This window comes from Panthera pardus, unplaced genomic scaffold, assembly GCF_024362965.1.
Source record: "Panthera pardus isolate Hobbes unplaced genomic scaffold, ASM2436296v1 HiC_scaffold_11, whole genome shotgun sequence".
Lineage (NCBI taxonomy): Eukaryota > Metazoa > Chordata > Mammalia > Carnivora > Felidae > Panthera > Panthera pardus.
In genome coordinates, this window is record NW_026526666.1 from 29,530,188 (window position 1) to 29,558,187 (window position 28,000).

The window sequence follows — 28,000 nt, forward strand, 5'->3', positions numbered from 1 at the left end:
TAGAAAAGAATAACTTTATTAAACATACAAATTCAAGAACATTCAAGTTTTTTTTTTTTTTTAAAGATTATAGTATGAGAAGAACGAGTACATCAGTGGTAATGGCTAAACATATGCCATACTTACCAGAGTAGGTAGACACACTGACTTGAATGTACAAAATAACAAAATGTTCTGTATCCATAAGCTGTTTCTATATTCTATCCTTACTGAATGGGAAACTTCTCCGTGGATCCACACACCCAAACTTATTTCCCACAAAGAGTTTGATATGCTGTCACTGATATATATCATTTTGGAATGTAGTAATTCATAAGTCTACCTCTGGTCCTCTTCTACTCTGCCCACTTCATTATCTCTCTTCCCAATCAGCCCAAGACTGTAGTAATCAATCTTCTTTGAGCAGGAGCAACTTATTTATAATAGGATATAGAGATCCTGATGGCTCCACGCAGAGGAGAGACTCTCCAATAATATTCTCAAAGCTGTATTCACTATTCCTTTTAGCAGCTACCTAATTACACCTAGGATGGTGAGAAAAATAAAAGCATTTTGGACTATCAGTCTTCACCTTGGCCCTGCAGCTTTCCTTTAATCAATCCGTGTATGCATGAAGTACCCAACTGTAAACACGTGCAATATTTAACAAAGCACACAGAAACTTTGTGGAAAGCACCATGTTATTTTCAGGGAGAATTTAGGTGCGGGTAGAGAAGGCAAGAAAATCAAGAGAGAAACCATTAATGTGGCAATTCACACAAAAAATATTTTAACAAAATACATTAAAAAATGGATAAATTCAATTTTAAGTGGTATTACCGCCAACATTTTCTCATTAGTTATTTTAGTGTTCATAAAAGGTGTAATATATGCCTCTAGAAGAGGAAATGATTGCCTTTACCTATAGAATGGTTAGAGCACCAACACCAGGTTGAGTTTTCTAAAAGTACGCATAGCTCATTGCTTAAAGAAACCAATAAAGTAAGTCTTTTGACTCATTTAGTCCCCATTACATCCATTAATTTTAAGATCACATCCATTAATTTTAAGATTTGTACCTCAAACCTCTATGTACTAAGGCTAAAATAGCTTCTTTCTCTGCATAGGGCAGTACAAGTAATTAAGGAAGCTGAAGATCTAGTTCTACTTGGGTAGATCTAACTCAAAGATCATGTAGTTAGCCCTACGAACTATCCTAGGCATCTTTGATCTTAGTCCGTATTTCAGCATTTGCCAGACAGCAAATACTAAAATTTTAAAATAAATTATTCATCCTGCCCTGGTCTCTAATCAAGAACTTATGGCTATTACAAAAAACTCTTTTTCACCCCATCTCATAATACACAAATAGCAAACATTATAAATAAGGAACGATAATCACAAGCTCATATCTTTAAAAAAAGGGTGCAACAATGCCTCTTCAGCTGTTATTCTTGAAGCTGGATTTAGATCTAGAAGTTTATCAAGCAGGTCATAAGCTTCATCAGGTACCTCATTCCAGCCTGCTAAATTGGTAGTATCTGTATCCAAACCACCCCCACAGCCATTACTGTCTCCTTTATACAATGAATTTCCTGAATGCTGTGCTTCAGGTGTTTGTATAAGGTGAGAAACTTTATGGTCAGTCTTCTCTGAAAATGTTGGGTCACGAGAAGCAGGCCCTTGTACATCGCTTATTAATTTCAGAGTGTTAGAATCTATACCTCTGAGCTTCTCACAAAGTTTTCTCAAGTCTTGTGCTGGGACTTCTTTGCTACACAATATCGACTTGCCTAAAAAAGAATAAATACATGTACATTATTTGAGTATACCAGAAGCCTCTCTAATGGGAAACATCCATGCCCAATTGTGTGCTTTGGGGATATATTTGCCCTGTGTAAGAGCTAGAGTACCACATGCTAATATTTGTGTCTTGTACTACATAGTTGAAGGTCAAATCATAAAGTGGGCAGTGGTAAGTAGAAAGCAGTGACTTACTAAGCTATGTAAGGGACTCACTTGACTGTCAACTCCTTCAGCTTCACCATATCCTTCTGTAATCTTCCCTCAGCTGCAGCTCCTGTTCCCTCTCCCCCTTCCTAGCTTTTACATTCCTCTGGCTATATGGTTCCTGTCTTTGCCTAGGATCCCCTGTGCTCCCCCATGTGCTCGGGATACTCCAACTTATATCCTCACTCAGCTTCAGGCCTCTGTGAGGCCTGACACTCTGACAGAATTGAACATTCTAAACTTGTGTCGCAAACTGTGAAAATTTCTATTACTTTTGTTAGCCTGTATTGTAACTGTAGAGCTCTCTCCCCTACTAGACTCTGAGCTCTTTGAAGACAGGGTCTATTTTATTTACTTTTGAATCCTCAAAGCCTAGACAATGTCTAGTACATACTAGGTCCTCAATTAATGGTGGCTGGACTGGATAAAAAAGCTTTATTCAGTCTCTCAGGTCATTGTTCAAATATCACATCCTGACAGATACTTGGGTCCTTGACCGACCCATCTGAAACAGCTGAGCCCTCTTCTCTCCCTTTCTCCTATTTTATCTTTCTCAATACTACTCATTTGTCTGACAGATTTGTCTCCCCGGTTAGAATTTAAGTTCTGTAAGAACAGATTCAACAATACTACCTGGGCCACATAAAGTCCCAATAAATGTTTCTGAATGAGTTAATAAGCCAGATCTTAGTTTTTAAAAATATAAATGTCTCTGAAACAATTTCCTGACAGAATTATTCACATATGGGCAAACATAAGCTAAGCACACAAACAGGCAAAAGTGTATTGTATTTGCCTTATAGATTTCCTTATTAAACAGAAATGTGGCTCTAAACAATGGAGTAGCACAGCATACAGATTTCTGGGGTACATGGGTTGTTAAAAAAGCAATCTATCTCTGGATGCTATAAAGTTACTTTTACATGTCCTGATCTAACTACTGGATTGGGTGTTCTAAGGCAGGGAAAGAAGGGAGGAGGAGGTGGCAGGCAGGGAAGAGACCAAGGAAAACAAATGACCAAAAACTAAGTCTGCTCAGGATACAACATGGCAATCCTTTTTTACTCTAAATCTATTTTATCATTCTTATTCTCTCTAGAAAATTATAGGCAGAGGAAAATAGTCATATAGTTTTACTCATTAATATATAGGCTATGCTGAAGTTATGAAATAATTAACAGTATGTATTACAATATCTCCCTAAGTTATACAACATGCTTAAATTTTTTCACATGATCAAAGGAAGGCTCATTCAGGGAAAATAATACATTCAATCAAAAATATTTTGTTACAGACCAAGTGTCAGGCATTTGTTTTAGCTCAAGAGACACAGAAGAGACAGAGAATGAGCAGGGGAGGAACAGAGAGAGAGGGAGACACAGAATCTGAAGCAGGTTCCAGGCTCTGAGCTGTCAGCACAGAGCCCAATGCGGGGCTCAAACCCACGAACTGCGAGATCGTGACCTGAACCAAAGTCAGTTGCTTAACTGACTGAGCCACCCAGGCGCCCTTCTTTTGAATTTATTTGATATAACGAGTCCTTGATGACAATCCACAGTGGGGCCAGGTCTAGGTGTTGAGGACAGTGAGGCACGTTATACACAAGAGAAGTACAAGTACTCTCACTGCTAATCCCAAGCAAGTCATTTCTTTGGGTCATAAAGGAGAACACAAAGGTGACTACTGAAGTTTTGAGTCCTTCTGTATTCAGCCCAAAGTTATAGTAAGATTTGACTGAAACAGCTGCAGAAGTCATACTAATAAACCGAGATAAAAACTATGTGGCATTATTAGTTTCTAATATGAGAACAAACATTATGATGATAAATCTTTAAAAGCCTAGGACTGCTATCATGACACTTGCCCTTAAATGCTTTTGCATCACTTGTTGTGCTTCCATTGTTGGTCCTCATTATAACTTTGACTACAGATAAGGGAGAGTTAAGCTCTTCAACAAAATGTTTTGATGTCCATTCTCTGATAAACTTCATAAACTTCTCATGAAGTTTTTCAACACTAGACGAAAAGTTTTCTCAATCAGTTGAGAGTAAACATACTCACATAAGAATACAATTTCCAAGGTATCAATCCATCTTGCTTTCCATTTATGGTCATTTTCCCTTTGTGTATGTGTATTATTTCAACCTATTATCCTTTGATAAAATTTTCTTATACTAGGTGCAAGAAAGTGAGAAGTTGTGGATTGACTTTGCTGAAGAAACACTTTTTGGTAAGCCTCCATCACGGAGCTTTCTTCATAACCACCACCAAGCTTTTCTGATGGATTAGACCATAGCAATGGTGTCTAAGTAAGGGGCAATCATTTTTGCAGTGGTTCTTAGAAGTAGTTCTTGGTTAAAATCACTTGTTTTTCCAAACTAACAAGCCTAGGCCCTTCCTATGTATCATATTTTCCTGAATCTTATTTTCTAGGAAGGAGTAGAGTGAGATAGGCATATGTATTTAAGTTCTTTAGATAATTCTGATATGGACCCGATTAAGACCTACTGATCCTGGAGCTGGGCACAAGGCAACCCAGCTACTTATGAAGTGGGTTGTTTGAAATTTTGTCCCACAGGGGTATTCTATATTGTGTGGTACAATCACAGCCACCCACTTTGGAAAATATTAACTATAACTGTGCATGGAGAATAAACACAAGGTGAACATGTGAGTTAAAGTCATTGGCCAGAACAATGTTGAGAGAATTCACAGGTGCCCCATGAAGTCTTAGAAGTATAAGAACTTGTGTAACTAAGGAGATGACTTCCCACAACATATTATTTATATGCTTAAAATAATACTCCATCAGCAAAGGTGTTCTGCACATTTCTCTTCCTTGCTCCCCTAACCCTAAGGAACCTAACAACCCACATTTTATTATCTTCCCTACTGAGTCCTTATTATTCTGTCTCATAATTAACTGTTTACTTGTTAGTATAAACTAAGATCAATTAAGGCAAGCCCAAGAACACCTGATGCTTAATAAACATATAATAAACTAAAACATATACTATTAGAAATATTTATGTAATAAAGTCAAATCATAACTACAGGGAGTTAAGATTTTATTCCTTATCCTTTTAAGATTATAAAGTTGAACTTTAAAATATTTAAATAGCACTTTGTGCTTGCTGAGATTAAATGATTATATAGAAGAAAAATGGATAAATTATTTTCTTACACAATGCTATTAGTTTTCAAGCAACAGAGAAATTTTCTACATAACATCAGAGAATTTCTTAATAATTTGATTTATAGGAAATTAAAAAAGGCATTTCTTTTGTTCTATAATATAAAACTGCTTACCAAAAGTTTTAGCTGCTTGGATAGTTTCCCTGGATCCACGAATTGTCATAATTTGAGCCAAAGCAGTTAAATCATCACTTGCTTTATAAAATGGATACCGCCCACTAAGCAAAGAAAGGAATATGACACCTGCAGACCACATGTCAATTGCTGTAACAGAAAACAAACTTTAAAAAAAATTCCATATCTATAATTTTATCATCAGTAGTCAATTTACATCATTGTTACATCTATAGTTCTCAACCTTTGCTATGCAAATCTTGAGCCTTAAAAAACATTCTGATGTCCAGGCCCAATCCCTCAGAGATTCTGACTTAATTATGGAGTAGGGCTCAGGCATCAGAATTTTTTAAGTTCCTCAGATGCTTAGAGTGTAATACCATGATTGAGAAACCCTAGTCTAACATCCTTAATACAAAATACAATATTTTCTTTCTTGAGCAACATGTTGGTAAGTTTAAAAGGACATTTCATCATTATAAAACACTAAGTAGATATGTACTTTGTAAGATCAAAAGAAATCCAAAAATAGCTATGTGGAAAAATCTGGATGTTCCTCAAGAATTATGTACCATAGTGAAAGTGGCTTATTTTAGTGAAAAGTATTGAATATTAGAAGCTTTTCTTCAGCCAGGTGCTTACCCTAACTTCTGCTATACAATCTTTAATCTCTAGAATTCTGACATTAAGTTAATGTTCATGTTAACTAAGTTAAGTTCATGTTAAACTAATTTTTTCTTTTAGGGACATCTCTCCTAACTGCTGACCTCCCAGTATCACCAAGTTATTTGCTCTCCATTACCTTGGCCATTGTATCACCTGCCTTTCTTTGTTCCCTCTGTAGCTCTGCCTGCTCCTTCAACATTTTCCCCACCCCTTAAGGCTGAGGTTCCCCACAGTTCCAACCTCTTCCCTGGACTGACCCCATCTACTTCACAGCTTCAACCATCTTTTATATACTGATGACATTTAACTGTATTTCCAGCCTAGACTTCCCTAAGTTTGACTTTTACTCTGTTGGACATCTCTATCTTGGTGTCCCCACCAATATCTCAAGCCAATTCACCTTATCTTTCCCTGTAAACCAGTTACTTCTTTATTCTCCCCCTTGGCTACTGATACCCATTCAAGTCCCCCAAGCTAGAAATCTGATAAACATCCTGGGTGCCTTTTCCTTCACCACCCCACACCCAAATCTCACATCCAGTTATCCAATAAGTTCTGCCTTTCCTTTACCTTTCTTTTCTTTCCTATTACTAGTGCCCTCATTCAGGCTTTCATCATCTCTCACCTGGACCACAGCAGGCCCCAACTCTCCAAAACCTATGCTGTCTGCACACCTGCCAGAATAATGCAGTTAAAACATAATTATCAGGGCATCGGGGTGGCTCAGCTGGTTAAGCATCTGACTCTTGATATCAGCTCAGGTCATGATCTTGCAGTTTGTGGGATCAAGCCCTGTGTCAGGCTCTGAGCTGACAGCATGGAGCCTGCTTGGGATTCCTTCTCCCCCTCTATGCCCCTCCCTTGTTCTTGTGCACGTGTGCTCTCTCTCTCAAAAATAAGTAAATAAGGGACACCTGGGTGGCTGACACCGGCTCAAGTCATGATCTCACAGTTGGTGGGTTCAAGCCCAACAATGGGCTCTGTGCTGACAGCTCAGAGTCTAGAGCCTGCTTCCGATTCTGTGTCTCCGTCTCTCTATGCCCATCCTCCCACTCATGCTCTCTCTCTCTCTCAAAAATAAATAAACATTAAAAAATAAATAAACTTAAAAAACATAATTATTACCATCTCTTTCCCTTGAATAACTTCCCAACACCTATAGGATATAGTCCAAGCTGTTTAACATGTGTGATCTGACTTGCCTACCTATTATCAGGTTTATTTCTCACCATTCCTTCACTTCCATCTTACATTCTAGCAACACTAAACTTGTTTCCTATTGACTAGACTAGACCATGCTGTTTCTTCAGATTCTCTGCTCATGCATCAATGCCAACCATCTACTCCAATTTAAGTTCTCTTCTCAGTGGTTTTCTCTTCAATGAACTTCCTTCCATATTCCCTTCAAAAAGGAATAAATATCCCTAAAATACCTCATATGAAGATTTACAATCATGCTCAACAGGTTACAATTATTTGAGAGTATAAGCAGATAATTTTTTTTTTTTTTTTTTTTTTTGGTATCATTAGCAAGTACAGAATACACACAATGGACGAATGCATTTCTTTCAAGTCCATTATCTAGGGGAATGGCAGGATTCATTTACTCAATGAGATTTTTTTCCTGGGTTCTGGCTTCATGACAACTTTGGTAGATTCTAGATTTTTTTCCTTTTTCAAAACTCTTTAATTCTACTGTATTATTTTCACAATAACAAAAAATAATTTTAATCAAATACACAATCTTATGTGCAGTGCAGCACAGAAGACTTTTGGGGGGTACTGGGCAAACAGATAAAATGCTGCAAGTCTTAAGTTAGCAAAGACTACTAAACACAATTTTTCTTCTACAAATATGACATTAACAAAATTCGTAGCAAAATCATCTTGTAAATAGATAAGCAAGATGCATTGTACAGGAAAAAGTCTGTTACAAGAAAAAAACAAAAAAAAGCAAAAACAAACCCAACACTAGGAGTAGAAATTTTCAATAGCATTATCTCAAAAATGGGACTGCCACACTGCTAGAACTACTTACATAACTTATTAAAAGCAGAAAAACTTAATATTAGTAAAACATAAAGGTCATAAAATAAAATATACCTGGGATAACCAATTCTAATTGGGTTCTGTATTTCTAGTGCAACATACCTGTGGTTTGATTGGGGCACTTTGTCAAAACCTCTGGTGCTCTGAATCCTGGTGTACCTGCCCTAGGAGCAACCTGTTGTCGCCTTATGATGACGAAATAAGAGTTTTCTAGTTATGTTAAAGTTTAATTATTTAAGACCAAAAAGTAACATTTATCTATTTATTTTACAATAAGTTCTGCCTTGATATCTATATAAATAAAAGTTATTTATAAAGCAAATCATAATCTAGTGTGATGAAAATCCTAGATTCTGCTTCCTACTGGTCCCTCCCCCCACTCCCCACCCCTCAAGTTACCAGGCCTTATTCCAGAAAAATTTTAAGGTAACTTCCAGGTGTAAAAGGAGGTAGCAGATTATAAGAACCGTAAGAGAAAAATAAAATACACCAGAATTGAATGCAACAGAATTCAGAGGCATAAAAATCACTTCTGTTTGGAGTGATATTAGAAAATTAATTTGACATACTTATTGACTTATATACTTAAGTTAATCAGGAAAGGCTCAAGAAAGCTCATGCAAGTTTTGAAAGAAAGGGAGGAATTTATGAGACTAAGAGTAGGAGGTGGGAGTGAGAGAGACACCCTATTATTTGGTTCTGATTATTCTACACAGGCGGGAATAAGGTAACAAAAGATTAAATCAGCAAGTAAAATGTGCAAATCCAAGGTTCCAAAGAAACCATCCCTGCCCCCACCAAAATTACTTGCATACAAGAGCAAATGTGTTTTCCAATGAGCAATTCATGTCAAATGAACACTAGATGACAATAGTTATCATTTGCTCATCATCATACCTCTCCACATTAGTGTCTGCGTAGTTCACAGAACCGTGTTGTTCTCTTCCTTGCACTAAATCAACTGCCCACCAAATCAATGCAATTTCTAATCATGTCTGGCAGCATGCTGATGATTTTGTAGCAGCATTAAATCACATTACCTTGAAAGGCAAATGCTGCAAACTTTATCTGTTGCATAGCAGTCACAGGTCAGGCTAGCTGGGCAAGAACTGGCAGTTTTCCTCATCACACCACTAGTCATAACTTTTGTAGAAATAGGCTTCTTTTTTGTTGCTAACTTTCTAGATAGTACATCCACAGTCTTTGACTGCTTCATAAGCTGTAAAAGAAAAGTCACATTTCCTATTTCTGTGATATTTAACCTAATGCCTTCAAATGCTAGCATGGCAAAACGTAACAGCAGAACAGTTTAAAACTGCTGAATGTGCTGTTGGATTGTAAGTAAACAGTTGTCTATTAAAGTATTTAAAATCTTTTTAGTTTTCTTCTGTGGAATAAATGTATTAAAATTTACTAATCAGTCCTCAATTGGTAAATATGTGACTTACACTTTATTAGAATTTTTCCTGATAGGTTACACAAGTATAATACAGTTACGTTCTAGTGTCTAACTCCATTTCAGAACTGTAAACTGCACAATTACATTGGCTAAAATCAGTTTTAATTTGTTGCTTATGCTATCTAGCTGTTATAGGATATCGTAAGTCAATTTAAAACCGTTTAATATTGATGACAATTTTGTAAACTTTATAAACATCTTTACACCATCAACTGTGTGTCAGAAACGTGTTAGTTATTAGGAGCTCACATCCTAGTAATGAGAGAAAACGCCTTAATGTTCTAAATGTTCCTTTAGAAAACAGCAACAACAAACAGTCAGCTAACCAAAAATGATGAAAAATTCCACCAGAAAAGTTCAGGAAAAAAACTGGAGAAAATAAAAGTGTTGACAAGATGCTCAAAGCAGTAATACCTTCTGCCACAGCAAAACTCTACTTTTAAAAACGGAGTAATAATAAATGCTAGTCTACCAATCCCTAAATTCTCTTCAGTGTACTGACTGATGATTGCACTATTAAGCTACATTACTTACTTTCACTGCAGGGCTCTCATGTGAAATGGAGCTGTGTATATTGAAATTTCTTTCTCCAAAAACAGAGCGCTGGACAGAAAGGCCTACAGATCCCTCCTACAATACCAACAAAAACAAGGAAAATAAGGATTATATCTGTAACACTTTCTGCCAGCTGTACTCTGCCAGTTTTGAAAGAGTTAAGTGACATGAAACAAAAACAGCTGCATCCAAGTCATTCTCAGGCACCAAAACACTTCTGTGAAAGGAGAAAATAGTCTAGACAGAACTCTTAACACCCATATAACTGTTACCATAATCCACAAATATATATAACTAAAAAATTTAAAAACCACCTGCATGGATGTTACATTTTGCTGTGCAGCTAAAATGGAGATAGACACTTCAGAATTTTTCCCCTATAACTAATGTTTTCTTTAAAAAAGGATAATTAATCTGAACTTTATAACATGCAGGGAAAAATTATTTTCCATTTTTGTTACATAATGTAACATAGAGACATTATAAATCTACCAAGTAATTTGTTTTGAAACGATCTATTATAAATCTTAGTGGAATCTAATCAATTGAATATGTAACAAATGTAAAAACAAATTTTTTAATTGCAAGTATTATCCTGGTATTACATCTCCCTCTGTTGGATAAAGAAGTACATTTCTAAAACCGTATTAATACTTAAATAAAAGAGGTAGAACCTTTCCATCTTTTCCTTGTTTAATCTGACTTTGTGCATTTGTATAGGGCCTTTTCACGGTCTTCATGGTAGGCTGCTGATCGAGCTCCTTAGGTGCTGCTGGGCCACTCAAGGAAATCTTGTTTCCTGTGATTATATGGGATTTATTTTGTGAACAACTCTCCTGTTGAGCTTCAGAATGGACAAGTTTGAGAAGCTCTATTTTGGTATCATGGGTTCCTTGGGCCAAACCAAAGTCTACCAATGCATACCTAAGAAACAAAAGCAAGCATTTTTACTTCTTTGTAACAACTAAAGCATAGTAACATCATAATATGCTCTAATCATATTTACACAAAAAGTATAATTCTTTAGGGGATTAAGAATTTATAACATTCTTGGGGCACCTGCTCAGTCGATTGAGTGTCCAACTCTTGATTTCAGCTCAGGTCATGATCTCCCCGTTCATGAGTTTAAGCCCTGCATCAGGCTCAGTGCTGCCCGCAGGGAGCCTGCTTGGGATTCTCTTTCCCGCTCTCTCTCTGCCCCTCCCCCCACTCTCTCTCTCTCCATAAATAAACGTTTAAAAAAAAACAAACAATTTATAACATTCTTGAAAAAAGACAAGAAAAATGAGTTTATAGCCAAGGTAATGATTTAAAAGCTAACTAGGCTTGAAAATTAAGGAATGATACATCCCATACACACACAAAAATCTTTCTCCCTTTTCTCCAATGGCCTGTGCTGACAAGACAGACAAGGACTGCAGGATATAAGCCCAATTCTTTGTTCTCTTATGATGGTTAAGATGGCATCACAGTAGATACTTTTTAATTAACAAGCTTAAAAGAAAAATTAATTAAAATCATGGGTTTAGGGGCACCTGGGTGGCTCAGGTTGGTTAAGCGCCTGCCTCTTGATTTTGCCTCAGGTCATAATCTCATGATCTGTGGGTTTGAGCTGCACATCGGGCTCCCTGCTGCTTGGGATTCTCTCTCTCTCCCTCTCCTCTCTGCCCCTCCACCATTCCTGCTCTCCCTCTCAAAAAATAAACTTAAGAGAAAAAAATAAAATAAAACCATAGGCTTAAAACTTGATTCAATTAAAGAAAATTAAAGAGAAAAGTCAGAAGTGTAAAATCCAAGAAGTTATAGTTCTATACCTCCTACCACTCTCGGTAGGATCCATCATATAATAAACAGTATTTAAGCCAGGTTTTCAGCTTTACAACACCTCTATCAGTATAAAAAACACATATATATATAAACATATACAATACAAACTTACATAATAACAGAACTTCAGTGTTGAAACAGGAAATTGGCTATCATGTGCTCTAATTCCCTCATGAAGCCCAGAGATAAGAGAAATGTGAAAGTTAAAAAGGCCTATACCGTTTTTAAGTTTATTTTAGCTAAGTGCTATTTCCACTGAACCATGGTGTATCTAATAATGGACACTGCTTTACTAATATAATTTTATCTTTTGTTTCACTGTATTTCCATTCCCCAACCACAATGAAAATTTAAAACAAAAAAATCTGTGCATGGCTGTCATAGTATGTTCTCTATCTCCCAGGTGAACCCCATAGCACAAATTCATTCAAGTGTAAATATCTTCTAGTAACTTTTCATACTTACTTTTTTAGGCGCCTATTATATAAAAAATTGCTGGGTTTAACATCACGGTGAACAATACCAAACTGATGAATGCGTTTCAAAGCTCTGAACAGATTAAACATATATTCCCGTACTTCTTGAAAAGAAAGAGAATTCAAAATGTCCTAAAATAAAGTTATGAATAAGATCATAAAATTGCTTTCAATTAAATATTTAGCCAATAAAAAGTCAGTAAGTATTAAAACCTACCAAAAAGGACTCATGCTCCAGATACGGCATAGCAATAACCACATGATCATTTTTCCTAAAGCAGTATTTAACTCCCATGACATTGTCTTGCCCCCTAGTGGAAAAATGCATAATGAACTTTAAAGGAAAGGTCAAATGAAATAAAACCTTATGCTAAGTTTCTTTAAAAATGCAACTTTAGCTATGCATAAAATGCTGGAAAACTACTTAAAACTACTCTCTTGTATGACAGTATACACGTTTAACTGACTTGTACAAAAATAGCACCATTTATGAGGTTAGTATAATAATTCAAACATGAGATCATTAGTTTTAATTGGGGAAGTAACAGAATGAGAAGGACAAGATGAAAAACAATAATGAATTAATAAGCCTTTGTAGCAGATAAAATGGCAATAGTAATGAATAAGTTAATTAAAAAATAATAGCTAACATTTATTAAGCATTCACTATATTTCCCAAGCTTTGATCTAAGTAAGCAGTTTACATCTATTAACTAATTCACTTAATCCTCACAACAGCCCTATGAGGAAAGTGCTATTATTTCCTCCCCCCTTTTTTTACAATTAAGGAAATTAAGGCACAGAGAGGTTAAGGAACTTCCCCCCAAGTTAAGTTAAGGAACTTAACTAAACTAGTAAGTCATGGAGCCAGGATCTGAATCCAGACAGCTTGCTCTAGGTCTTATGCTCTTAACTACTATGCTATATTGCATCATAAAAGATGAGGAAATTAACTTTACATGGTTTTGAGTCAGTAGAACAACATGGATACCACCTAAAAATGTAGAGAGATCAGGAAAAGCATCAAAAACGAAGACCTCCCTCTTTTTGATAAGAAGTTCTAGATACAGAACTAAATCTTATGTGAGAAGTGAGAGGTCAGTGACAGTGCTTGTGGAGAAGTGATACCTAAAGCTGTGAAAATGATTAGAGAGAAGAGCAAATGAGCCTTGGAAAATTGCCAAGTTGGAGGGCAAAATAAGGAAAAAGGGGCAGAGAGCCCAGAAAGGGATGTCACCCAGATGAGGAATTTTAAAAGAAGTAGTCATCAGTATGAAGGTCATAGAGAATAAGGACTGAGGGAAGGCTTTTAGTTTGGCAAAGAGGAATTAACTGGTAATTTTTCTGAGAATAATTTAAGTGGAAAGGAAGAGGCCAAACAGGACTTAAGAAGGGAAAATAAGATACACTGGAAGTAGAACATACAATTTGCCTAAAATATCTGGCAAAAAAAAGAAGAAAAACCAGTGTGGGAGCTAGAAAGGAAGCAAGATCAGATAAAGACTTTTTTTTAGCATGAACTTTTTTTGAAGTACATGGAATAGAAAAGTGGTAGAGAAAAATATTTAAAACAGGGAAAAAGGAACAATTTTATTCAAGGGAGTAGAATGTATGTAATTATGCCTTACAGAGGCCATCTCATTCTTTTGTCTTCTCTAATAAACATAGGGGCAAAACAAAGAAATAGGATTGTCCATTCACGCAATAAATATTTACTGGGCATGGTTATTTGGCAGACAGTATGTTAGATATTAGGGATGGGAAGGTGAATTAAACTTAACATGATTTCTGCCCTCATGGAGTTTACTATCTAATGAACAGTAACAGATAATAAACAAGACAACAAAGGACAGATTATGAGGGTTTTGAAAGAGATCAAAAGGTGCTGTGACAATAACAAACAGGTGAATCTAATTTAATTCAGATGACATCTTTGAAGCTTGCTCAGATCAGAAAGATCAGCCCGCAAAAACTGGGAGAGGACTTAGTGACCAGGGAACAATAATGGGTAGTGACCCTGAGATGAGAAAGCTCGAGACAAATCTGAGGGAACTAAAGTGACTAGAGCACAGAGAGGGAGGTGGGAAGAGTGCATGATATAAGGTTGGATTTTTTTTTTTCAAAGAATACTGGGAAACCACTGAAGGATTTTAAGAGGGGGAAATAACAGTATACAATTTATATTACATACATACAAATTTTTATATTTCAAAGATTACTCTAGCTGTTCTGTGACCATGGGATTCAGGGGGAAAGAGAAGAAGCAGGCTATTGTAGTAATCTAGGTTTGGTCTGAGGTAGTGGTTATGAAAATAGACATGAATGAGTTTTTAGATATATTTTGGAGGCAAAAATAGCCAGGACTTGATGATGGAGGCTGAGATGAGCAGATGAAAACAGGCTGTTGTAGTAGGCGTTTTTGTGGGGGTTTTGGCAGGCAAAGGAGTATTAAAATTTAATTTTCAGCACATTAGGTTTGAGATAATTATTAGGTACTCAAGTAGAAATGTCAAATCAGTAGGTGGGTATATACAAATCTGCAGATAAGAGGTCTGAGGCAAGATATACACTTATGGGAATCACTATCATACACTTAAAGCCACATGGAAATACATACTACCCAGGGAAGAGTACAGAGCAAGAAAGCCTAGGATAAGGCACCAAGAAACTCCAACATTTAGATGTCACGTAGAAGAGGAAGAACTGGCAAAAGATATTGACAATGAAAGGCCAAATAAAGGAGGAAAAAAACAAGAAGTATGTGACAGTATAGAAGTCAAAAGACATTGGTTCAAATCAATTATGTTAAACTCTGCCTAGGGTTCATGTGAACAGAAAAAGAAACTGGCAAGATGGAAGTCACAGTGGACTCTTATCTAAAGTAGTTTCAGTTTAGTATAGAGAAAAGTAGACACACGGTGAGAGTAGTGAAGGTAGGGTATGGAAGTGAAAATAGTATGTATAGATCATTTTTGAGGGGTCTGGCTGGGAAAAGCAGCAAAGAAATGATGAAACAGATGGAAGAGGGATGGCAGTACAGGGGGATAAGAAATACTAGATCATGTATGTTTGTTGATAGGAATGACGTAGAAGAGAAAGACCAATGGGAAAGACATGCCAGATGATTCTGCTGTTCAAATAAAATATGAGATGGGGTTGTCAATAGCTGGGGAGATGTGAAATAGGAGTTCCCTACATTTTAAAAAATATCTAGACCACGGTTTGATTTGGCAGGAAGATTAGAAAAAGAAGTGGTCAGAGAACAGGAAGTCAAGCTGAGCCTCAAGGATAATCCATTCTAAAAATATAAATTTAGGGGCGCCTGGGTGGCGCAGTCGGTTAAGCGACCGACTTCAGCCAGGTCACGATCTCGCGGTCCGTGAGTTCGAGCCCCGCGTCAGGCTCCGGGCTGATGGCTCGGAGCCTGGAGCCTGTTTCCGATTCTGTGTCTCCCTCTCTCTCTGCCCCTCCCCCGTTCATGCTCTGTCTCTCTCTGTCCCAAAAATAAATAAAAAACGTTGAAAAAAAAAAAAAATTTAAAAAAAAAAATAAAAATATAAATTTAATTAACCATCCGAACATTAGAGGGGAAAAGTGCTACCAAACTGCAGACTCCTGACTGAAAAATATATTGAATTCATGGACAATCTAACCACCTCTGTTAGATATCCCCTTAAAAATCTTAAATATACAGGCAGTTCAGTTAAAGATAATGCATACCCAGCCACTGTTAGGCACTGAAGTTCAGCTGCAATTCTTATAGGATGACTTGTTGGAATTAAATGTTTCAGAGCTATTTTCTCTTCAGGTCCTACTTGTAACTGTGCTGTGGCCAAATAAACAGAGCTAAAAGTGCCTGTAAAACAATGTATTCAATTTTTCAATATTTGGTTTTTAAAAATGTTAATGAAACAATGCTAAAATAGATCCCAAAACTGGAGCCCATGAAATTATCCTAATCTATCATTAATATATTTAAAGATATTATACATGAAGAGCAAAAACACCTAAAAATAGGACTTTCAATTTGTAATAAATTCTTAACTGTCTTCAATTCTTTAGGAGATATATTAATTTACCAAAGCTCTACAGTAAATCTGCCTGGGTTAGCATAAAATATTTCCATGGTCATGATCCATTCTAGCAAGTATTTTTCTATAGTACTGTCATTTGAAATTACTTCCTTTAGAGTTGGATACAGGTCTGTTAGAAGTAGACTTGTTAACAGTCTTGGGGGGAAAAAACTACAAAACCACCTGGGCTTTTAAATTTAGCATTAAACTAAATAGAAAAAATAAAAGAGCTGGTTGTCAGTTAAATTTGAGAAAACTGAGTTAAAACAAATTGATAAATTTCTTTACTACAAAAATTTCCAAAGCTAGAGCTTTGTGTGCTTTGTGTGTTTAAGTACATCACAAATAACCAAAAGGGAGCCATACATACTACATTTTCCAAACTTATTTAGCCTTAGAACACCCTTCTCCCCTCCCCCTCTCCAGGAATAGCTATTAATGTTAGGAGGACAGCAGTGTTTTCCAGAACAAAATTTTTGAACACTAAGTCAGTGTTCAAAAAAGGTAAAGATGTAAAGATCTGCTTCTTACATCCCAAAACATCTCACCTTCTAATTTTTTTGCCCAATGACCTAGGCTTCTTTGTGTTTGACACTTTTCATTGTGAAAAGCAAACAATGAAGTAAATGGAAGCTTTTTTGTTTTTAACTATTCAGGCATTTCCTAACATAGCCACCAAAACCTTTTATTATCTTTTACCTTCTCATTCACTTCACATCTGATAAATTCACCCTTCATTTAATCAACAAGACTGCCAGTCTCTCAATGACATTTATGTCGATACTGACCATCTTATAAATATTGTTACCACTTGATTTCCATCATTTTGTCACCTTAGATTTCTGTTTCAACATACAGTTCTACCTAACTACAACAGAGAAAGAAAAAGGACTTTCCTTGATCAAATTCCCCCACATGAATCTTAAATTTTTCATTTTCAATAATTATCCTTAACAATACATTAGTATATCAACACTTTTAACGGTATAACAGCATAAAGATTAAAATAGGACTATTCATTTTACTGTAAATATTTATTCTTTCATTCTTTCCAGGGGAAAAAGAAAACCTGATGTCATAATTAGTAATATGACCATGATCTCATTATTTTAAAAAGTATATACTTTTCAAAAGGAAATAGTAATGAAAATCAAGATTATACAAAGCAAAACATAAGGGAAAAAAACTTTTAAATAAAGTAGATCTCTAAGTTACCTTCTCCAATTTTGTCCTTAATCTTAAACAGATTACCAAGCTGTGGTACAGCTTCATAAAGCTTCTCAATATCTTTTTTAACACCTATCAAGGAAAAAGAATTTATAGTTATAATTAATGAAAGTATATTTTATACTTTAAGTTAAAAAACCTCAATGAAATAAATTCTAAAACATAATTAAAAAGTTAAAAAGTAGCTATAATAAATCATGACAAAAATATTTAAAACCCTGTTAACTTGCTGTAACACACTTCTTGAAAAAACATAAAACTGTTAAGTCCCAGAATCACACACATCAAATTTCTATTACTCAGAATTATATTAACAGATACACTGTCACTCCATAGAGTACAACACAATAAAGAAGCTTAATTTAAAAAATAAACAATTTGTGCTGTGATCACTAGATGGCATGACAAGGACACAATGTAATCTTCTTGAAAACTATTTCTCTTCCCCAAAGATACAAAATCTTACAAGCTTGGGAAAGTTTTATATATTGAGTATTCACAGTGTACCCTCAGAGAGAAATTCTACCAAAGCTCTCAGGAATGTTAAAAATATTTTTTAAAAAACAACTATCCCAATTATCAATAGTATCCTTTATCTTTGAGACCAGATAAGATAAACTGCTACTTTTAAATACATATAAACTCTTTACAAAAATATACATGGTTAAAATAAGAAAGGCAGTAATACCAAATGTGATAAACTACTGGATATAAAAGAAAACTACATACTTAAGAGTTATCGGATTTTATTACAGTATCTAAGACAAACATCAGCTACTTTTTAAGTTATAATAGTAATAATGTAAATAATGTATATAATGGTTTAAGACATTTTCAAACCACTTTCACATGTATTCTTTTCAGATCTTCACAACAGCACTGGGATACTGGCAAAACAGGAATTATCCTGATTTTCAGATAAGAAAACCCTATTTAGGAAAGTGAAATTATGTGTCCTTTTAACACTGTGTTTTAAAAAGTGCTCAGGGTCCTCTGGGTGGTCCAGTTGGTAGGGTGTCTGACTCTCAATTTCGGCTCAGGTCATGGTCTTGCAGTTCATGGGATTGAGCCCCGAATTGGGCTCCATGCTGACACTGTGGAGCCTGCTTGGGACTCTCTCTCTCCCTCTCTTTCTGCCCCTCCCTCACTCTTTCTCTCAAAATAAATAAATTTTTTAAAAATGCTCAGCGATGAGAATGTTAAAAAAAAAAATTAACAAATTTGGTGCAACTTCTGTTCTCTAAGAGCTTAGTCTAGTGGAAAAGTCAGGTGTTAAAAGCTCTGAACACAAGACAGTAACTATAATAATACAAGAATGCATGTTACTAGATATAAGGAAGGGGAGGGGAATGAACACAGCAAGCTCCAGGTGACAATTAAGCTGTGTTTTGAAGCACTCACCAAGTAGAAAAAGTGGATGAAGGCATTTTACGAAGAAGGAACTATGTACACAAAGGCATGGAAAAGGAAAAAGGCATGGATTATTTTATCCAAGGGGAGAGGTCGGTGAGGGAGGTAATGAAATTCAATGTGGCTGAAGAAGGGAGAGGGAAAGAATGCAATTGAAAGCCATGGAAAACTTTTAAGCAGGAAGATGACAAGTAGAGGATGAATTTGAGGGGGAAGAAGAACATTAAGAGCTGGAAACTAAATAACAAGCCAAGATCTAGTCCAAGAAGATCTAGTATTCTTTCCATTGTATCAATCCATCTAAGGAAATGGGAAGAACTTACTTTCCCATCTACTTCATGGGTAACTGGAGAAGCTTCATGGGTTTCAATACACGAGGCAATACTAGAACAGTAATTATGAGTACCAGTTTTGGAGATGAGAGGACTAAATTAAAATCCTGGCTCCATTATTTACCAGACTAGGTACGACTTTCCTTGAGCACACAGCTTATTACATTGAGCCTTAGTCTCCCCATCCACAGAAAACGGGTAATAACTGTACCCATGCCACTGAGATACTGTGAGGATTAAATGAAATAATATACATAAGAAGTTTTTAACACAATGCCTGACACATAGCAAATATTAAATAAAAGTGGTAATTCTGTTGTAGTTATTAACATTATTTCTTTAGCACTTTTGCTTTACCCTTTACTTGAAATCTTTTTCCCTTATTATTTCATGTGGCTGGCTCAAAGGTCAGTTCTTCTCTAATATCCTATTTAAAACAGCATTCCTCTCATTACCCTGTTTATTGTCTTTGGAGTGCTTGTCCACTATAAAATCATCCTGTTTATTTGTTTGCTCTCTGCCTCTTCCCACTAGAACATAAGCTCCACCAGTACTGTTCCCTGTGTGCATAATTCACCACAGTACACTCAGCTCCTAGTTAGAACAGTGCCTGGTATGCTTGTTCAGTGAATGAATTATTACTATCATTATGGGCATTCAGAGATAGCTGAAGGGAAAAAAAGCAAAAGTTTAGACGTTACAAAAGAGTGAAGAAGTCAAGATAGTAGCAGCTACCTCACTATACGCTACCACACTACTTCACTCTAGAAACCAAAACCAAAGCCAGGGGGGAAAAGCCAGCCTCTAGCAGTCATTCTTGCCATAGTCAATTATAATCTTTCTTAATGGGTGTCAATTCCAACCAGCTTCAAATTCCAGTGTCACAGGAAAGGCACCATGAAAGGGTAATAAAAATGATATATTCAATTTTATATTACATGTCCTTGATTCTGAAACACAATTTTAAAAACTCTGAAATTGGGATGCAACTTACAATTATTGTCAGCCAGTATCAATACTTACAGAACAGGTATCAGTGACTTGACGAAAATCTAAGAAATCATAAAAGAGCATTCACATTTAACCCTTTAAGAGCAAACAGTTGTAGGGAAAAGTGGTAAAGGTGATGAAGCAGAATCAAATGTAGGTCAGCTCCACATAATTGGGCTCTTATGAGTGCATTAACAAATGGTAATTAAAAAATGAACTCTTCAAAGAAATTCTGCATCATTAACGTATAGAGAACATTATGAGGGGGAAAATGGGGTGTCAATAAGTGTGACTATACTCAAAGTGACTCAGAAAAGAAAGATGTTAAATATTTAATTTCCTTTTTAATTATGTACCTGAGATATACAATTATTTGTCTAATTACATCCAAAAGAACTCTTTCAAAAAGTGTAAGATAAAAAATTCTAGGTGATAAGAAAGCACTGTGTCATAGTATAACTGGCAGCATTTCTGAGCAGCAGATAAAATGGGGTTATCTAACAATCAATGGTATTTAGGGGCACCTGGGTGGCTCAGTCAGTTAAGCATCTGACTCTTGATTTCAGTTCAGGTCATGATCTCACGATTCATGAGTTCAAGCCCTGCATCAGGCTCTGCACTGACAGTGCAGAGCCTGCTTGGGATTCTCTCCCTCCCTCTGTTTCTCCCCTATTTGTGCCCTCTCTCTCTCAAAATAAATAAACTTAAAAAAATTTTTTTTTAAATCAATGGTATTTAAATACAATGAAATGTTAAGAACCCTATTTGTAGTCTCTTTACTACAAAATGTATTGAAGTGTTTGTGTGGATGTTTTGTTGTGTGTGTGTATATATGAGAATACTAAAAGCTCTGTAGTCATATGATACAGAGTTGTGCTGTCTTCTAGTTTCATGTAACTAAATTTATTTTTTAAAGATTTTATTATTATTATTATTATAGTAAATGTTTATTTTTGAGAGAGACAGTGCACATGCGCAAGCAGGGAGGGACAGAAAGAGAGGGAGGAAGGATCTGAAGCAGGGTCTGCACTGAGAATGGAGAGTCCAATGCAGGGCTCAAACTCAGGAACTGTGAGATCATGACCTGAGCAGAAGCTGGACGCTTATCCGACTGAGCCACCCAGGTGCCCCTTAAATTTAAATTAAAATTTAAAAAAATTAAAAATTTCCTGTCGTATTAGCTATAGGTGACAACATAGAAACATTTCCATTATTACAGAAGATACTATTGGGTGCTGAAATAGAAGAAAGCCCAGATTCAACTCCTATCATTAAACCACATTAATACTCATTTTCTTAACCTGAAAATCAAAGGGGTTAGATTAGATGAATTTTCCTTTGAGTTCTATGTTTTGGAACTTCCCGTTGTATTAGCATGAGCTGGCAGTCAGTAATAGAGACACTGGTTAACTATTAGAAATCACCAGAGAGGATAAGGAACTACTGTAATACACAAGCCACGTGAAGCAATATGTAAGCTCAAGGTGTTTTCATGCCACTACTAACTTGCTAGGCACTTACGTATCTTTACAAAACTCAAAATATGTTTATATTAGTTTCCTGTCACTACAGAACAACTCTGACATTTTCAAACAACAGTAAAACTTTCTGACAACCAAACTGAATGCAAAATCCTCATTTCTGAAGGAGATGAGAGTAAATAGCAAAAGAGAACATTAATGTTAAATGACAGAAAACACCACTAAAGGCAGAGACGAGAATGAATATATACTTTGAGCATCAGGGGGAAGATCCTGAAAAGTCTACAAGCCAAAAACATTTACATGCCTATACTTTATTTCTTCTTTAAAGTTTATTTTGAGAGAGTATGTGCCAACGGGAGAGGGGCAGAGAGGGAGTGAGAGAGAATCCCAAGCAGGTCTCTGTGCTGTCAGAGCCAAAACAGAGTCAGATACTTAACCAGCTGAACCACCCAGGCACCCCTAAATGCCTATACTTTAAACATGAAGGTCTAGGCTTCCATTTTGAAATTTTAAGGAAAAATATTTTTCCTGCTACATAATATATCCAAGTGGCTTTAATACTATGCTCTCAACTTCCATCATTGCTGGCCTGTACCATCTATTTGTAACATAGTACCCAGAGTGATCCTGAGAAAGCTAAGTCACCATGTCACTATTTTGCTCAAACCTAGTAAAAGTTTCACAGCTTGCTTCATATAAAGGTGAAGGAACTACCTCCTCTCCTCATACCTCTCTTTGCCATCACTCTCATCACCCTCCAGCCTCCAGTGACAAGGACCTGGACAAGGCCTTGCTATTCCTAAATGCTAGGCACACTCCCATCTCAGGGCCTTCTCCCTTGCTGTTTCCTCTGCCTGGCATGCTCTCCCCCATATATCTATGTAGCTCATCACTTTACCACCTTCAAGTCTTAGTTCAAATGTTACCATGCTGAAGTCTTCTCTGACCAATTACACTTCTTAAAAATCACAATCTCCTACTCCAACACTTCCTATCTCCACTTCCCTTCTATATTTTCTTCACAATACTAACCACCCTTGAACATATTATTTCTTTTATCATCTATCTTTCCAGTAGATTGAGGGCATTGATTTTTGTCTGTTTTATGCACTGATTTATTCCAGCACCTAGAAAAGTAATTGCTCATAATATTTAATATTCATCATATAAACAAAATGTTTTCAATTACTTACAATGGAGTAAAACTGCCACTCTAGGAATATATGTGATGCTTATTCTGAAGCTTCGTGTACTGTCTGACTTACATCTCTTAAGCTAGGAAGATCATATAATTTAGCCCAAACTTAGGCACTCTTGAGAGTGAAAGGGGACACTAATAACAATTACAGTGTGACAACAGGCATAAACTGGATCTGTCCCACACAAATCATACTATAACCCATTTTAGTAGCAAGAGCTAAGAGCATCCATATAACACATCACAAGCGCAACTTATAGTATAGTTCAACAATACAGAGGAAAGTAAACATTAAATACAATATTATGCCCAATATTTTGTTCACTGTGGCATTTTTCTTAATAGGAAAAAATGGAAAACAATCTAAAGGTTTACTAAAAAGGGTAATTAAATAAATTGTAGCATACTATGTAATGAAACATTAGCCAGTCAACTTAAACCAAGCTGTAGATAATTTACATAAGAAATGTTCAAGTTACATATTGCTAAGTAAAAAATAAAGACTAGAAATAAGTTGGCTACGATCCTAATTTAGTTTTGTTTGTTTGAAATGTATCTCGTTATGCACAGGATGACTAAAGGACTGTAACAAAAGGTCAACGGGGCAATATTTGTATAATAATGTATAAAATTTGGACGTTATTTCCTTATTTGAGTTTTCTACACTTTTTAAATTTTCATCAATAATCACATACACTTTTTATAAAAAAAAAAAGAGCTACAAAAGCTAACATATCCTAAAACAAAGGGCCATGTTATTCGTCCATTACACTAAGTATTTTACTTTATATCCTTGCCTTAAACCATTCATTCATGTATTTTTAAGCACCTACTCTGTGCTGGATACTATTAGGTTCTGGGAATACAAAGATATACAAAAAGGTCCTACCATTCAAAAGTTATTCCATCAAGAGAAAGTGAATCATATTAGCTCATGAGACAGTTATGGGCCTGGATATCATTAGCTTTACTCCTTACTGAAGTTATTTTTTATATAACCTTAGCTTTTACTAAGCATCATATTAAAAATATGAATAAAATTTCAGCATGTTTTATGAGTTATTAAAGGTACTGCTTATAAGGTTCAATGTTCTGTTACATAAAAGTCACAAAACTTTAGAAATTTAGACTACAATTCACTTTACTCTTTATTTCCCAGATTTTCAGAATATTAAAATAGTAGCTTTCACCTGAACATAACGCTAAAGCCATGTTGGATTCATCTGTTCATACACTCTGCCTAAAGCACAAGATACACCAGGAGCTATATGAGATACTGCCTTCAAGGAGCTTACAGTAGAAATGAAAAGACAAAATACACAGAATGCTAAAAGATACAAGAAGGATAACACAATGACTGTTGTTATTGTATTATGGGTCCAATGACACAGGAGAAAGCTGAATTGTGAAGAACAGGACAAATGGAAGAGGGACAGCAACCATGAAACTGGATGAAGTGGCATTTTAAGATTATTCTAGTAGCAGTGTACCAAATGAACTGGAGGATGGAAAAGAAGTGAAAGCAGGCAGTTTAGGTAAGAAACTTCATTGTAATTCAGGAGCATGGTGTAAGAGAACAGATTACTGTGGTGGAAGTAGGAATAAGAAGCAATGCCATACATATTAAAAAAGAAGTAAGATAAAGTTGGGTAATTTCTTATGAGAAGCAAATATAAATCATTAAGTCGAAGACAACTCTAGAGTTTTTAAGCACAGGCAACTGGAACAACTGGGACATTAGAAAGGGTACTCATTTTGACACCAAAGAAGAGTTTAAGTTTTAGTCAGAAAGCAAAAGCATGTGATATCATTTTTCTAGAGTGTTGTTAAAGTCTGTTTTGTAGTGGATAAATAGATCTCATGGATAGAAGGTCAAAATTAGTATCTTCTGGACAACCAAAACATGCTTAAAACAAAGATGGAAAAGAAGATTTAGCTATTTTTTAGGAAAAAGGAAATGGTCACCTGGAACTTCTCTATTTAACAAATATTTATTAAATGCCTATTATGTCCCAGGCACTGCTAGAGCAGGAATGAAGGTGCACACATTTTAGTGTATAAGATCAGGTATTGTTTGACCCTCTCCTCACTTCAGGGTCTGGGTTAAGGTCAACACTGAGATGTACACTGAGATGCAGTGCTTTTGTACTGCTACATATATTTCATTATTTATTTGTCAGTGAATTCTGCTTTTCAATACTTCCAGTGAAAATTCCTCCATCGTCGACTTCTAAATCCAAGTTTAATGCAATATGAAGACAGATAAGAACATAGATCTGGGAGAAGAAATTCTAGTTTGGGTATCAACAAACTGTTCTTGGATAACCACCAATGTTTAGACTCTAGCAACTTCTGTAAAATGACATGGATGGATTACAATCCTTCTAAAATGCAATCCAATCTTAAATCCAGACCTCGGGAAGCTTTACTGATATGTAAAACACTCCCATGTAAACATACAACTCACTTTACCATTCGGGAAGTTCCTTTAAAAAAAAAAATAACCGAAATCACAGAATTGTTGCCTGCACATCCTTGGAATTAAACACATACCTGGTAGTTTAAAATTCTGCTCATGTTTTTTTAACGAGCCATCCGCCTGAACCTGGTCACGCTGGGGAGAAAAAGCCATTGGTTCATCCATCTGAATCCCCAAAGATGCCTCCATCACAAAACAACTGGGATGCAAAATGCCAGCTAAGGGGTCATGTCCACCGGGGGAGCAAAGCAGCTGTGAAAATTAGAATACTGGAGAAGATGAGAAGTTTAAATCACTTACTGAACCAAGCAGTAAAAAATCGCCAGTCCCCACAGGGGCAGATATTTAAAAGCGCACCGTATGTCTAAATCCCCAAAGGGGGTAAAACTGTGGGCCATTTCTAAGGATTACATTTACTTCCCTTTTACCTTACAGCAACACAGGCAAGGGGGGCGAGGGGAAAATGTTCTAGTCAGGGGAGCCGCCTCGGCGGCCGGCGGCTGAGCGAAGGATGGTGGCGGTAACTGGGGCGGCAGCGCGACGGGACACAAGCCAGCTGGAGAATAGGGGAGCAGGGGCGGGTACGGCAGGCCTTATGGGGAGAGCGGTTTGACCTGAGGGAAATTAAGGAGGAATGAGTACTGAAAAGGAGCGACAGGAGGTTCGCTCAAGGCCCCATGCAAGTTGATGGAGAACTGATCCGATACTGGCCACCAGCGGAGGGGAGAGAAAGAGGGAATGAATGGGATCCTTCTGGGAGCACCGGCCGCGAGCTCAGCGGGGAAGGACCTTCCTCCTTCAGACCCGAGACCCAACGGGATGCTTAGTGCGCAGGCGCATGACTTTCCCGCCGTGGGTCAGCGGGATCCGAACAGGGGTGGGAGGATGGGTTACTGCGCTGCGACAAGACCGAAGTCACGATCCAGAATTCGTTTCTAATCCCTCAGAATCCCGCGCCATGGAACAAACCGTCGGAAACTCACAGTTTAAGGGAATACGACTTCTGTGGCTCCCCAGCTGCCTGGGTCGCCGCTGCCAAGAGATCCCCACCTAGCGACTCTGCCAAAAGCGCCTGCGCAACACTTCCCGCCTAGCTGCTTCTAGTTGCTCATGCGCACTGTAAAGGCCTTGGTGCCGCGGCATCAGCCATTGAGCGCTTGCGCGATAGGGTTGGGTTTTCTGCCCTAGGCGGTGGTTGGTTAAAAGAGCGGTTACAGAAATAAAGCCCGGGAATGATTCTTTGCTAAAGAATAGTGAACCGTGAGGTTAAGGATCCAGCCCAATTATCAGGAAAGATAATTCAGAAATAGAAAAGTCTCAGGTTCTAGGTGTACTGACACATACTGACATACCGTGGCCACACAAGAAACCAGGCACACTCTGAGTAAAAGGTGGTTACTTTCCCGACCCCCTGCTTTTTACTTCCTTTTGTTGAGTGCCCTACTTCAGTAAAACAAACAAAACCTGCAGTTGTTGGTTGTTTATGACTTTATTCGCAGAAATGAGCCCAGAGACATTCAAACACTGATTCAGTGTATTTATTGAGCCTGTGGCTGCGAGGCAGGTTTCTAGAGGCTGAGGTTCCACAGGTGAACACCACAGAAAACCACCATCTCTTTGTGAAGTAAAATTCCAGTAAGGAGGAACAAATTCCAGTAAGGAACAAAGGAACAAATGAAGAACAACATTCTTTCAGATATTCATCTGTGCTCTGAAAGAAAGTAGAAGGATGTGTTAGTGACTAGGAAGGAGGCACCATGATGGGAGCCAACAAAGAGAGACTGCCAGGCAAAGGATAGAGCAAGTGCAAAGGTAGAAATGAACTTGGTGTATTGGCGGGGTGTGTGACTGTAAATTCACAGAACATCAACATCAGACAAAGTCACCCTGACCATGATAAATCAAGACAAAAATAAAAATTATTTTTGTAATTATATCTGTAATCATATCTGAACATAGGCAAAACAAAAACATTGTCCAAACCACAAAAATGAGCAAATGTTTTCCTATCCTGGCTAATATGAGTGACTGCTGCTTCTTTACCTATTACAGTTATAGTCTCAGCCCAGTAAATAATACTCCTTATTAAAATACCCAACTATAAAATTACTCCTGCCTCCCTACAACTTCCAATTCAGAATAAAGTTCCTCTTCCTTGAACCCTCCCCTAAATTACCTAACAACTCCAAACTTCTAACACTCTTACTGAGATACCCACGGTTCTCCACGGTAGGTATTCTCACTTACTGAAACAATAAACCCAAATTGTTCAACTACAGGTTTATTCCTAGTGGTCTTTGGTTGGTAGGCATTGACAATAATCAAGTCTGAGATGCCTGTTAGGTACCCAAGTAATAATGTCAAGTAAACAGATGGATATATTGGTCTGCAATGGAGTCTCAGTTAGAGACATAAAACTGGCAATTATGAGTTTATATATGAACCTTAAAACCTTGGGGCTAGATGAGATTATCTAA

The 28,000-nt window shown here is 36.7% G+C and overlaps 1 protein-coding gene across 3 annotated transcripts; it reads right to left on the reverse strand.

Annotated features, from left to right (window-relative positions):
• Nucleotides 1–26,635, reverse strand: CDC7 (cell division cycle 7). Of its 3 annotated transcripts, none has more exons than XM_019414151.2 (12): nt 26,507–26,635; nt 25,598–25,792; nt 17,619–17,702; nt 16,051–16,186; nt 12,548–12,641; nt 12,320–12,462; nt 10,702–10,951; nt 10,007–10,102; nt 9,054–9,232; nt 8,116–8,198; nt 5,299–5,448; nt 1–1,772 (listed from the first exon to the last, which is right to left on the reverse strand). In XM_019414151.2, the coding sequence occupies exons 2-12, from the start codon at nt 25,710–25,712 to the stop codon at nt 1,378–1,380; spliced, it is 1,725 nt and encodes a 574-aa protein (XP_019269696.1). In that variant the 5' UTR covers nt 25,713–25,792; nt 26,507–26,635; the 3' UTR covers nt 1–1,377. The 3 variants fall into 3 exon arrangements, with proteins under 3 accessions (XP_019269696.1, XP_019269699.1, XP_019269700.1); XM_019414154.2 differs by having other exon boundaries at nt 25,598–25,775; nt 26,507–26,619; XM_019414155.2 differs by lacking the exon at nt 10,007–10,102.
• Nucleotides 26,636–28,000: the final 1,365 nt, after the last annotated feature.

Bases quoted from the DNA above. Each gene is read 5' to 3' on its own strand.
- CDC7 (XM_019414151.2), bottom strand. From the start codon at position 25,712: ATGGAGGCATCTTTGGGGATTCAGATGGATGAACCAATGGCTTTTTCT. The intron at 10,952-12,319 runs GTAAGTATGAAA...TTTGTTTCTTAG, and splicing joins TATAATAGGCGCCTAAAAAA to GTATGCATTGGTAGACTTTG. The intron at 1,773-5,298 runs GTAAGCAGTTTT...ATTCTTTTTTAG, and splicing joins CCAAGCAGCTAAAACTTTTG to GCAAGTCGATATTGTGTAGC.